Genomic DNA, 13,279 nt, shown 5'->3' with positions numbered 1-13,279 from the left:
ACTAGAGAGACAAGGTGTGGGAGGTACTAGCTTTTATTGGACCAGCTTCTATTGCTGAGACAAACAAGCTTTTAAGCTACACAGAGCTCTTCTTCGGACCTGGGAAAGGTGCTCGGAGTGTCACAGCTAAATACAGGGTGGAACAGATTGTTTAGCATAAGTTAACACATATTTCAAGGGACCATGCAAGGTGAAGTGGGCCATTAATACCCCTCCAGTAATCGGGGCGGGGAGGGGTGTAAAGACTGGGGGCTGGGTTCTAGATTGTTATAATGAGCCATAAATCACGTGTCTCTGTACAGCCCATGATTTTTAGTATCTATCTAGTATTAAACTCCCAGGCTCATCTTTCAAAGGCATTGGGCAGGTTTCCTTTGCGGACGAGGACTGAGAGGTCAGATAGGGAGTGATCACTCTGTGAAAAGTGTTCACCCACAGGTGACAGGGCGTTTTTGTTTTTTATCGCTTCTCTGCGCGAGTTCATTTGAGAGCACAGATGCTCACAAGTAACAAAATTCAGGTCTTTTCCACTCACCTCCTTCACCTGTTGTTTATCCAGATGGAATATCTGCCCAGAGCTGGTAGCCGCAATTTCTTCGTACACTCGATACCCAGGGTGGCTTCTGTCCCCGCAGTCCCCTGTTAGCACGAACACAACCTGCCACAGAGAAACGCACGACAGCAAACCAAGTCAGAAGAGACTCCAACCAGCCATCCTCACCCCTCCCCCACTGGCAGCAGGTTGGCATGTGCCAACTGCAAGGTGAACAAACAGTTGCGAGCATGCTCCGGATCTCTCTCTATATATATGTCAAGAGCTAGCCAACAGAAAACGTACCAGCAGACGGAGGTAAAGAATACATGGCATTGTTTATAGGTTTTATCGGACCAGTACAGTTGGGTACTGTTGTGCTTTGCAAAAGGCTTCCTTTGCACGGCTCTTCGCCACCTTGTGGGCTCAGGGAGCGGATGTTCAGCGGCTCCTGGGTCACGGAGAAGGGACGTCTCCTGGGAACGCAGCTGCAAGCCAGTAGCCGGACTCTCACCTGGGACTGTTTGTGCTGCAGGAGCTGCAGCAACTCCTGCTTGCGCTTGTAGTCTTTGGCCCGAGCGTCCGAGAACACATAGATGAACGATCCCGGGTGCGAGACCTCCACAGCCAGCTGGATGGCTCCGACGCTCATCTCCGGGCAATCCCCTCCGCCCTGCAGCCAAAGAGCCCATTAGGAAACCCGAGTAATCCTAACGGAGCCCAAAGTGAGGGCTGCAGGAATCAACCTGGGGTGGGACGCCATTTCCATTAGGGAGGGGAAAACTTGCTGAGACCACGTGCCCCATCACGATCACTGCCTCACCTTCCAAGAGTTCAGTGAGCAATGCCTGCTCTGCCCTGGGCACATATCCTGAGCCCAGAAAGCCCCTAGTGCGGACAGGCACAGTTGCCATTTGCCCTGGCAGTGCCTGGACACAGGTAGGCACCAGAGGTGCAAACAGCAGCGCCGCCTGGCTGCACAGGTGCCACGTCACAGGCTGCTGGAATGAAGCTAAAGGCAGGAGCCGCACTCGGTGTCCCAAACTGCGCTTCAGAAACGCTAGGGAATCCCAGCAGACTCGTGCCTTTTTCAGACGCCAAAATTCCACTTCTGAGTCGCTTATAAAGGGTTAATAAATGATCAGTCGATGTTGTAATCAACAGTTAATTATAGACCGTCACAGAGACCAACAGGTTGCTGGTAACCCTCTTTAACACCTTTGATTGATGTGCTGGTGACCTCGGATAACACACACTACTCCTGCCTGTAACCTACTTGCAACCCCGATGAATCATTCACAAAGGGACCCTTCATGCAAAGCATGCGCAGTGCAAACACATGGTGACTAGAGATGCCAGCTCCTGGTGGCCTCCAAGGCAGCTCAGCAACAGTCATCCAACCTCCCATCATCCCAGGGCTTCCCAGCCTTCCCTCCAGTGTAACAGTTTCACCTCCCACACAGAGGAAAACAGAATCTAATTGCCAGCTTTCCTACGGGCCTGGGAAGAGATGCTCATTTAGGGGCCTCCAGCTGACGTAGACCATAGAGAGGGGAGTTCAACAGACCGCTCAGCTATAACCAAGCCATGCCAGGCAGCCGGTTATTACTTACACAATAATAATACAGAATATCTTGTATAGCACTTTGCACCTTGAAGGACCCTAAAGCTCTTTACAGCGATACATGTACACGTCCTGCTCTCAGAGCACAGAGATAAATGCATCATTCAAGGTTATGAATATCTACGCACGAGTCACTTCCTCTGTCGCCAAAATGCAGCTCTCTCTGCAGTGGAACGCAGTGGCTGTATAACTTTCCGTTTCTGACAGAAATGTTCAGTTCATTGCATCTGAAGAAGTGGGGTTTTTACCCACGAAAGCTTATGCCCAAATAAATCTGTTAGTCTCTAAGGTGCCACCAGACTCCTCCTTGCTTTTGTGAATACAGACTAACAAGGATGCCCCTCTGATATTTATTGGTTTTGGTTTTTCAATCTAAACCTGAACGTTTTTTTAGTTTGGGGGTTTGCAGTAAAAACCTGAACATATCTGGGGAAAATATTTAATGAAAAAACAAACAAACAAAAATTGTTTTCAGCTAAACTTTATGTGGGAGGGAGAAAAATCATGTCTGGAACAACTCCAATAGCTCCCCAAGCTGGACCCTAGGCAGGACCCCTGCTCACGCAAAGAGCTCCCAGCCAGGATCTAGAATAACCAGGGGAGGGCAAGGCCTCAGGTCTAAATCTCATCCAAATATGGTACCTGCAGCAACAGAGCCCCTCCGACATCTTGCTGGGGCACTGACCACACCAGGCCCCCCCTCCGCTCCCCAAGGGTCTCTCCTGACCAGTGCAGAGCTGCTCTGTGCTCTCCCCTACCCCTCAGGAGCCTAAGGCACAGCATTCGCGTTGGGGGCACGTCAGGGGGCATCGCCAGGACATTCCCACACCTCAGCTATTCTCCAATGAGGGGCAGCTGGGCACACCCTGAGGCTGCTCCACATCTGTGCTGGGAGTTGAACTTGTCCCCAGCAGCACCAGCATTAGCCCCTCTCTTTCCCTGCCCTGGGCGTAGAAATGTATCTCCCTTAAGAGTGACAAGTGTCACCAGAATTCCTTGCTGCACCCAGTCCGCACGTGGCAGGGAGGATCCAGGTAGCGCTGCTGGAGGATGCTCCTAGTTATTTTTAAAGGTAATGACAAAGCCGAATTCTTTCCTCTGCTTGCACTTTGGTTGTGAATACCTCCCTTAATTAAAGGTTGGTTCCGAGAGAGAGTGCACTACACTTGTGGCTTTGCGATAACACAAAAACCTGATGCTTTAAAATGCCAGCTGTCTCACAGGAACACAGTGCCTCTCTTACAAAGGGAGGCAAGGTGGCTCCATGGCCGCTTGGCTTAGGAGTTACACTCCTTGGCATCTGGGGCTTCTTTGCCACCCGCTAAGGGTTACATTCCAACCAAACAAGCTGGGTTCCCGAACTGGCCACACTCGGGTTTCAAATACCAGTTGCCATAGGCCACTAGCCAACAATGTACAGATATTAAGATGAGGCAGTCAACTGTACCTGAACGTAGAGACCTCTGAGCTCTCTCTGGAATTCCTTGGGATCTGCTGTGAGGGTCGCTGGTCCAACCTCTGCCAAAGATATCGAGACAGCAGATATCAGTGCTTTCTCCTCTCTAGGCACAAGTCTGCAATTTTCCCTCTCTCTATCCCTCATATTAAGTTTCCCTATATCAGCCTCACTAGGCCTATGAAAGAGACAAGGTGGGCGAGGTAATATCTTTTACTGAACCAACCTCTGCTGGTAAAAGAGACAAGCTACACAGAGCTCTTCACCCACCTTGTCTCTCTAGTATCCTAGGCCCAGCATGGCTACAACACCACCACAAATACCAAAAGGCGTGTGTTAGTTCCTGCCTGTCTTCAGAAACCGGCATCAGCAACTGTAGCTTTCTTTCAAAGAGCACTCCCTTGCCATTGGACGAACGCTGGGTCTCCTTTACTGGGCTGGTGGATGATGGCTCGGCCAGTCTGTGCTTTTCCACGGTGGCCACCATCCCAGGTGGGATTGAGAGGTAATCTCCACTCCGGAGTCCCAAAAGAGCAGCCCTGTAGTAGGACACTTTCTAGATTACAGGCTATTTAGGTCTCATCCACATTGAAGCAGGACTGTGTTACGCCCCCATGCGGCTTGGTCTTGCAAAGGGGACCAAGCCAGGCACTCAGGCACCAAGCCAGCGCTGAAGGCCAGTCTGCAGCTTCGCTGCTCTGGTACCAGAGCTAAGGAAGTTAAAGCCGGCTCGGGCGGAGCACACCCCGCGACAGCAGCGGAGACAGACCCTTTGTTGACAGAGGGTTAGAAGTCAGGAGCTGCTGGCTCACGCCACAAGAACAGATTCCATCACACTTAGGGTATGTCTACACTGCAGGGAGACACCCGCAGCTGGCCCATGCAGCTCTGGGACTCTCCCACTTCACAGGGTCCTATAGCCCGGGCTCCAGCCCGAGACCAGATGTCTTCATTGCAATTAAACAGCCCCGCAGCCTGAGTCAGCGGGCACAGGCCCAGCCATGGGTTTTTAACTGCAGTGTAGACATACCCTCATTGATGCAACAGGCATCTCCCCATGTGTGCGATGCCTTTACACTGCCTTTACACTCCTCCACTCCGGGCCTTGCAGCTTTGGGTGAGATGGGGGATACCTCTAAAGCCTACTATTCTGCTTGTGGCTAGAGCAGGGCAGGTGGATGCCCAAGCTCCCGGGTTCTACTTCCTGGCTGTGTCCCTGGGCATGTCACTGCAGCCTTGTCTACAATGAGAAAACGCATCATGCTGACACATTTTAACTAATGTGGCACTAAACTCAACTCTGCCCTAGAGTTAACCACGACCAGCTCCTCACACGTTATTAAACCATGACTGCCCTTGTCCTCGTTAAAGGCAAAAATCATGTTTTGCATCAAGTTAGCTAAAACAAGTTAGTTAACACAATGCACTTCCACAGGTCTACTGTGCCTCAGTTTCCCCACTGCTCTCTGGGGGTTAAGAGAACCTACCTGCCTCATAGGAGGGCCGTGAGTTTTAATAGAAGAGATCCTCAGATGAATGATGCCACGTTTAGATGCAAAGAGTCATCAGCACACCGAACTCTGGCTCGGCACCAACGAGCTGACCAAAGGCACCCCTTCCCTAGACCTGTTCTCTCTGGATATGAGACAGGCTCAGAGGCCTCTGAAATAATGTCAGTGCTCTGACTGACTTCCACAGAGACTGGAAGGCTTTTCCTTCAGCTTAACGGGAGAGACAGCCAATTTACCCGGCCAGGGTGCTCCAGTTACAGCAAACCAGACGCCTGGCCTGACGAGGGACCTTGCAGCCAGACGAGTCCTGGCAAGAGGTAACCCCATCTGTTTCCATGCAAACAAATAGCTATAGCAGGACAGAGGTACCACAGGAGCTGAGGACTTCCCCCAGCCCCATCCACCATGCCCCATCCTCCCACGCCTCCCAAGCCATTTCAGCTCTTTCGTGGATTGACAGAGACCCTGCTTTACAGGTGCCCTTTGTGATGGTAATGAGAGGTAATCACCCTTACAAAGCCCAAGGAGGGCAGCTCTAGGTCTGGTCTACACCGTAACCACTACCATACCAGAGGACACAGGTGTAGCCCCAGAATCCCTCCATGCTTTTAAAAGATGTTTGGCCTTGCAACATAGACAAGGCTGATCAGCACGGAAACTAGGTTACCAGACTGGGCTACAGCCTTGGACTATAGCCTGGCTCCAGGACATAGCTAACACGCAGCTTAGTCTGCTCTAGATGACAAGACCGAGCCCTGTTGGGTAATTATTACTGTGAGGGCAGGACCTTGGCTATGGTGTGATAGCAACAATGCACAGCACGTGCAGAGCAGACGCTGTGGGTATGAAACTTCCCAGTGTGGAGCAGCATGGGACAGAGAATGGAGGAACAGGAACTTGCTCAGTGCCCAAGTATCCCCATCTGGCTGAGCCACAGAGTCAATTAATTTACCTGGGTCCATTCCACAAGGAAGAGTCACGTCCGGTACCATGAGACATTCCATACACAGGACCATATTAAATGGAGTCCACTTAAATCACCTGGCCTAGAGTTCCTTGGGGCGCCGTCTCCAATGGTAACCAGTGCAGAAACACGAGCTGCCTGGATTTAATGGACAAGCCACCTGTTCTCTCTGTTACAAAAGACAGATGCACCCCCACAGACCAAGTGGATGTAAAGAGGGGCCCTGTTTCTATTTTAAGGAATGTACACAACAGATAGATGCCGGTTCATTCTAAAAATCCATTTAGTGCTTCTGACAGCTTCTCCTGCTGTCTTCAGTATTTTTAATTCAAATGTTCCTTTCTTCAGAATTGCTATTTTCTGTATGAATTTTTGGCAGAGAGCTTGTTCTTATTTGGTATGAATGATTAGCACTTCATGGATGTGTATAAAAGCAAGGACCAGTAAGAGGAGAAACTTTCATCTTTATTTAACTTAGAGCACTGCTTCCTTGTTTATTATCAGAGTTCAAATAAACAATTACGACTTCTATCCCAATAGTGTTCTTCAGATAGAAAGACCTCAAGCTGCTCTACAAACTATACAGCTATAAGGCCTCTCTTCACCCATCCACTAAAATGCAGCCAACTCTGGGGTGGATCACAGTAACTGTAACCGCGCATAGCAACAGTAGTTTGGGACATGATGTGAAATGTATCATCCAGCAGAAAATGCAAAAGAGGATTTTTAGGGAAGCAGGATATAATTAACCAAATTAGAATATGGCCAGGGTCCTCAGAATTAACACCATAATTAATCCTTGTGAAAAGTGACCTGTCCTCATTAATGCCCACAAGGATCAAGGTTCACATCACAGCCAGTATACACCACTTGCAGTACTATAGGGCCCTTATCATCTCGCTGATTCTGTGCTGGCTGGAGAAGCCTACAAGGAAGCCTGGAGTCGAATTCAAGCTGCTGGCCCAAGATAAAAGCCAAGTAGCCTTGTCTTCACTGCTATTTTAACCTGCGTTAGCGGACGAGCTAAGGACACACTTTTGGCAGTGCAGACACATCCTTGACTGGGTCACCAATACCCCACTCCTGCCCTGCAGCACCCAGCCTCTCTGAGGTCTTCCTTCCAAGGACAGAGCTGGCCCAACCCTGCTCCAGGTACGGGACTGGAGGAAATTGCAGTCCAAGCTGCATGGCTGTGAACTAAGCAAGGACCTGAGGCTAAAGCAATCTAAATGGGATGGTAAGGTGAGGAGAATCAGCTGCGGCAGGAATTCCCCAGGATCTGGGGAGGCTTGTTAGAATTACTTCAGGAAATTGGCAGCTTCCATCTTAGGCCCTGGCTGTCTGGGTCAGACTGATGCTTTTCAAATTTAAACTGATACTTTCTAGCCAGCGAGTCAGGTTCCAATGATTCTAGCCATATTAGCCCAACCCTGCTATGGCTGTGTTTGGAACATTTACCTCCCAGCTTTCCCTGTGCCTAACAAGGCTGAAAAGCTGAGGATCAGAAGGGGGACAATAGGGTAGGACCAAGTTGCCTTGAAAGGGTGGGGGACTTTGATCCTTACTAAACACAGCTCTGTCAGTTTTCATACTGAGCCAGGATTAAGGGAACCACATGATACTGCACATGTCACCAGTGTTTCCTGTTGGATCAGAGTCCCAGATCCTCCGTACCAGGCCTTTTACGGGACCAGAACCCAGTCCCCAGAGTGAAATGGTCTCAGTATGACTGGAACCAATGGCCCTAAATTAGTGCAACGCAATGTCTTGTGCAAATGGCTCCCATATTTTGTAGCATTTTTCATATTGGACCAGAATAATTGATTCTGGCTTAATGCAACACAGTACTTTGTCTGGACCAGAACCATGGATCCTGGTTTATTGCACTGCATTGCCCTGGACCAGAACCATGGGTCCTGAGTCAGCGCAATGCATTGTTCTCAACAGGATTAGCGTGAACCAGAACCGCCTTACCTGGGTCATGAAAGGGGATCAGAGCATAGTTGCTAATGACTTTTGTGCTCCTGCTGAGTGTCCGCTCCAAGATCCGGGATGCTCCATCCATCACCTGCATCAGGTCGTCGTACATGGAGCCAGTGACATCAAAGACAAAGGCCAAGGTGACCCCTCCAGAATCAGAGGTGGGCTCTCCAAGGCTAGAGGCCAGTAGCAGCCAAAGCCCCAGGAGGAGCCCTGCTCTGTGATGCATGGCTTGGGAGTCTTCCAACGCACAGAGACAGGTAACCCCTCTGCTCCTGCTCCTGCCTGGAGACGTGGCCCCCCAAGCCTTTGCGAGATTCCTTCCTCGGCTTCCTTCGTGCAAAATGCTCCTTCTCCAGTTTGTCCCCAGAAGAGCTGAGAATCTCCCCACAACTCTCCCTACCCCCAGGGCAAGAACAATCCTGTGCAGAGAAATCAGGCTGCCTTTTCCTTAACTACTTCTAGAGGGGCAGAGGAGAGCCCCCAGCTGCAGACACAGCTCCCCCCAGCCTTCCCATTCATTCCTGGCTGCTCCCAGACATGCACTGAAACAAGTCAACCAGCTTCCAGTGCTGCTGGGCTAGTGTCCCTTTGCTAGAAGGTGCCCTCCTTGGGGGTGGGGGGACAAGACAAGGCCAGCCCTTGGAAGAAGTGCAGCCACCAACAGCTGCATGAAGGAAAATCCTCCAAAGTTCAACTTTTGCAAGGGAGAAGAAAAGCGCTTTCTGAGCAACTCCCCTGGTGAGGCGGTGGGTGGGAGCTGGAGGAAGGGGCGATTGGAAGCAGGTCCTAAAGCCCACATTATTCACTGAAATACTAGCCTGTTCGTCTCCCCCACACCCGGACTCAAACACTCCTCTCTCGAGCCAGCAGCCACAGGCTGAATGATACAGGGGGTCAGAGGAGGACACGGGGCAAGCAGCTGAATGGATGTGGGGAGACAGGCCAAGAAGGGAAGATGTACAGGATGAGAGGACAGCTGGATGTTCGCTGCGATGTAAAGGGAGCAGCCAATGAGGCCACTCCAAGCACACCAGGTGCATTCCCCTGAAAACACAGAACTGGGCAGATCTCTGGTGCAGCTTGAGGAGGCAGACACAGCCCCACAGCTAGAAAGGCCCGTAGGATGACTTAGATTTGCATGGCCTGGGAAGGGGGGTGCAGGAGAAAGCCACACCACGAGCCTCCAAGCTGCAGCCCACAGTAATAGCTTGCAAATGGTATTGCAAACACAGAGAAATGTAGAACAAGGGGTGGGGTGGGAAATGCATTCCTTGTCTGTGAAGTTACGGATCATTTAAAGCCAGGGAACAAAGAATTGGGGGTGGGGAGGAGGGGGGAAGGTGAAGGACCCTGTGGGCAAGATTTCTGGTCCCCTTAAAGATAAGCCACTGAGCTCTTCGGACCTTATCTGGGCCATCTGAGTAAGACACTCAGCTGTTGCTCAGGTTTCAGAGTGGTAACCCCGTTAGTCTGTATCAGCAAAACCAAGGAGGAGTCCAGTTTGTTAGTCTCTAAGGTGCGGCAAGGACTCCTAGCTGTTGCTCAATCAGTTCCTTAAGAAGGGGGATTCAGGGATCAATCATTTGCTAAGGCCAGTAGGCGAAAAGGCAAGGCAGGGAGGAAAGAGCCCCCAAGCAGTGCACTCAGTGCCTCTCTCCATGCTTTGCAGCCAGACTCATGGAACCCTCTCTCCATTTTCTCATTCTCTGGGCCAAATTCTGATCCGAGTTCTAACAGTGCAACCCACCAGACTCGCATGGAGTGGCCTACGAGTACCAGAGCAATGTCGGATCAGAATCATAGGCCTTGTCTACACACAAGCCTGCAACTGCTCAGTTAAACTGGTGCAAACCCCTCAGTGCACACTCTTTTCGGTTTAGAAGTAGCAGATTTAATCTTTAGCTTAATCCTCCCTAATCAATTTAAAATAAACCAGAATAAACCTGATTTAAACCAAAGTAAGAGTGTCCACACAGCCTTTTGTGCAGGTTTAACTAAACAGCTTTCAAATCACAAGTTAAACCCATGCAACTGTGTATATAGAAAAGACCTTAGTGCAGCAGGGAGGCCCCCCTCCTTTTGGTTTACTTAGAGGAGATGTTTAACTTCCCTGTTACTAGTTCCTGACGCAACACATCGTACCAAGGAAACACGGAAGAACACAAGAAGGGAGAGATGTATGGTAATGTCAATCTTGGAAAGAGAGTCTTTAAAGAAACAAATAGGAGCACTGGGACCGTGCCAGTGTTAATGTTCACAGGCAGGGCTTGATAAAGGTCCCAGATACACCGAATCTGGTGTATGGCAGCCTCGCGGATGGACGCTTTGGGAACTATTCCTTTGTTCTTTCCACTCGGTATCCCCCCACCCTCCTCCTCAAGTCAGCCAGCAGCAATCAGCTGTGTGCTTCTGTCTAATTTACTGCTCCACCCACAAACCAGCTCCAACCTGCCTTCATCCACCCACTTCACAAAACACAATATTGTCTGCAAAGCAACAGCAAGGGGTGTTGCCCTCCTGCACTGGGACACAGCAGCTGGGCGCGTGGTCCCCTCTTCAGTTAGCAGGGCCAGGAGAATGAGCTGGGGGGTGTGGACTAGATGACCAGCCTCTAAGGCAGGAGGCTGTAACCACGCCAGCAGGTGAACATCTGATGCATTGCAGGGGTCACGCTTCCCAGATGGACGCTGGAGGAATGTGAAGGTGACCCAGTGACAACAGACTCCATCCAATTTAATTTTTTCACTCTAGACGGCGCAGTCACAGAAACACTTGTGTCTGAACCTGCTGCATGTGGGGAAGCTGGCTGGTCTGGTGCCTTAAGAGGCTCCCTGGTATTTCGCTGGTTGTTTTCTATCAGTCACCTTCCAAAAATGCTTGGGTGGCTAATTCCCTGTAATTACCTTATCTATTGCTACTGAGCAACCCTTTACTTCCTAGCCCCACTGGAGCCCATCAGGAGAGCAATTCCAGCCACACCTGACCCTGGCTCTTTTCCCCTTTTATTAATAAACATCTTTTTTAACCGAGCAGGATTGTTCTGCACTCAGGCCCCCTACTGAGGGGTGGTCCAAGAGCAGACATAGCCAGGCGAGGGGATTCACGCAAGGAGAGCGTCACTGTGCATGATATGACCCTCTCCAAGCATGTAGCCATCTTTTCATCGGCTGAAACAGCCCTGGGAGGAGGAGAGAGACCATGGGTCCCAGCAGCGTGCAAGCGTTTCCAATTCTGCTGGAAACACCGACGGGAGGTGGCAGGGCCTAAAGCCCAGTCGTTCGTTGCCTTCCCAGGGCACTTTTACTTACTTGGAAAGTAAACTGGTTTGTAGCCACAGCTTCCTCCCAGGGATGGTGGCTGCACAGAGCATGTAAAATCCACATTAGCCAGGGATGTGAGGGAAATGCAGGCCCCTGGGTCACACACCCTTTGCTTGTTCACCTCCCTCCCAGTTGGGAGCGGGTTCAACTCACGACTGCTTCTTTTCAGCAGAGCCCCAGCTTTGGGCTGTGCCTAGGAGGGGCTCCCACTCTCTCAGGAGGAAAGGGGTGCACAGAGAACCTACTTCCATGCTGTCTGTGCTCACTTTTCAGAGTAGCAGCCATGTTAGTCTGTATCCGCAAAAAGAACAGGAGTACTTGTGGCACCTTAGAGACTAACCAATTTATTTGAGCATGAGCTTTTGTGAGCTACAGCTCACTTTGTTACCTACCGGCTTTTGCGAGCAATGCTGCCCTCTAGTGTCTGGGTCCACAGGCAGGATAAGGGACCTACGACTGTCAGCAAGGGGAGATCTTCCGGAGCCATCTGCAGCGCATGCATGCTGATCACCTCCCTGCATGCTCGCTCCGCGCCGTGCTCCTGAGTAAGGGGCTGCTTCTGGCACAGTGTAACTAAAATGAGGTTAAAGGACGATCAGCCTCAGGGAAGTGGTTTAGAGCAGAGAGGTTCTGAGCACACCCCCCGCCCCGCCCTACCCCACATGCTATAAAAACTCCACGCCCCACCTGTGTCACAATAACTGGTTTTCTGCATATAAAAGCCAGGGCCGGCATTAGGGGGTAGCAAGCAGGGCAATTGCCTGGGGTCCCTCGCCACAGGGGCCCCCACAAAGCTACATTGCTCAGGCTTCAGCTTCAGCCCCCGGTGGCGGGGCTCAGGGCCCGGGGCTTCAGCCCCATGCAGTGGGACTTTGGCTTTCTGCCCTGGACCCCAGCGAGGCCGATGCTGGCCCTGCTTGGAAGCCCCTCTGAAACCTGCTCAAGGCCCCCTAGGGGGCTCTGGACTCCTGGTTGAGAACTACTGGTTTAGAGGCTTCAGCCCGTACTTTCAGGAGTGGTTAGGAGTCAGGCTTGCACATACATGCTGATTTGCACACAGACGTTTCTATGCACAGACTCTTGGCCCTTTTCCCTCCACTAGATCTCTAAGGAGACAGGCCGGCTTTAGAGCCGCTCTTGCTACAGACACCACCCCAACCAGGACCAGCACTCAATCACAGGTCTCCTGCTGGGCAGTGTGGCACTCTCACAAGGGCTGGAGATGTTTTCTAATCTATTTATATAGATATGGCACCTTCTCTGCCAAAGGAACCCCCAGTGCTTATCAGCTGGGGGGAGGACACAGCAGAAAGCAGACACAGGGGCAGTCACTAAGGACTTGCCCACGAGGGATATTATTAGTAAGCAGAAAGCAAGCCCAGCTCCGTTAGGAAATAGGAGTAAGCCAGTTTTTTCCACCCTTCTCTGCCATCCCAGCAGCCTCTCTTCTAGCTCTCCCCCTGAGCAATGGGAGGGGAAGAGGGAAAGATTTAACTCTTTCTTCACCAGGAATCAGGTCCGTGCCTGTGTCCCCTGTCAAAATGCTTGACAAACTCATTGCATCCCCAAAATGCAGCCAGGTCTGCATCTCCTCCAACCAGTGCACATTGCACAAGTCAGGGTTGGGGCTTTCTTGGCTGAGGACACCAGGGCAAACCCCTGCTCAGGTTAGAAGTGCTGTAGGATCCGCAGGGTGAGTTTTTCCAAAGAGCTCGGCGTTGGCGTAACTCTGTTCCCCTTGACATCAATGAGAGTTTTACCAGTGCTTCCAGCGGGAGCAGAGTTAGGCCAGGGCGCAGCGCTTTTGAAAAATCCCTCCTCTGTGTCCATAAAGAACCTCTATTGTCCAGCTCTCATCAGAAAGGTCCCCTGCAGCCCCCGTCACACTG

General features: G+C 51.1%; 1 protein-coding gene across 1 annotated transcript in view; it reads right to left on the bottom strand.

Moving 5' to 3' along the window:
* HMCN2 (hemicentin 2) overlaps positions 1-3,677 on the bottom strand; it is a 107,576-nt gene extending 103,899 nt beyond the window's left edge. Inside the window, exons 1-3 of the mRNA XM_075120309.1 lie at positions 3,604-3,677; positions 1,047-1,205; positions 536-658 (exon numbers count right to left, since the gene is read on the bottom strand). Coding sequence (XP_074976410.1) covers positions 536-658; positions 1,047-1,184 — 261 coding nt within the window. The 5' untranslated portion in view covers positions 1,185-1,205; positions 3,604-3,677. The remainder of the gene's footprint in view (positions 1-535; positions 659-1,046; positions 1,206-3,603) is intronic.
* Between the last annotated feature and the right edge of the window lie 9,602 nt (positions 3,678-13,279).

Source organism: Caretta caretta, chromosome 16 (genome assembly GCF_965140235.1).
Source record: "Caretta caretta isolate rCarCar2 chromosome 16, rCarCar1.hap1, whole genome shotgun sequence".
Taxonomy (NCBI): domain Eukaryota; kingdom Metazoa; phylum Chordata; order Testudines; family Cheloniidae; genus Caretta; species Caretta caretta.
This window is presented reverse-complemented; position numbering and strand designations above follow the sequence as displayed.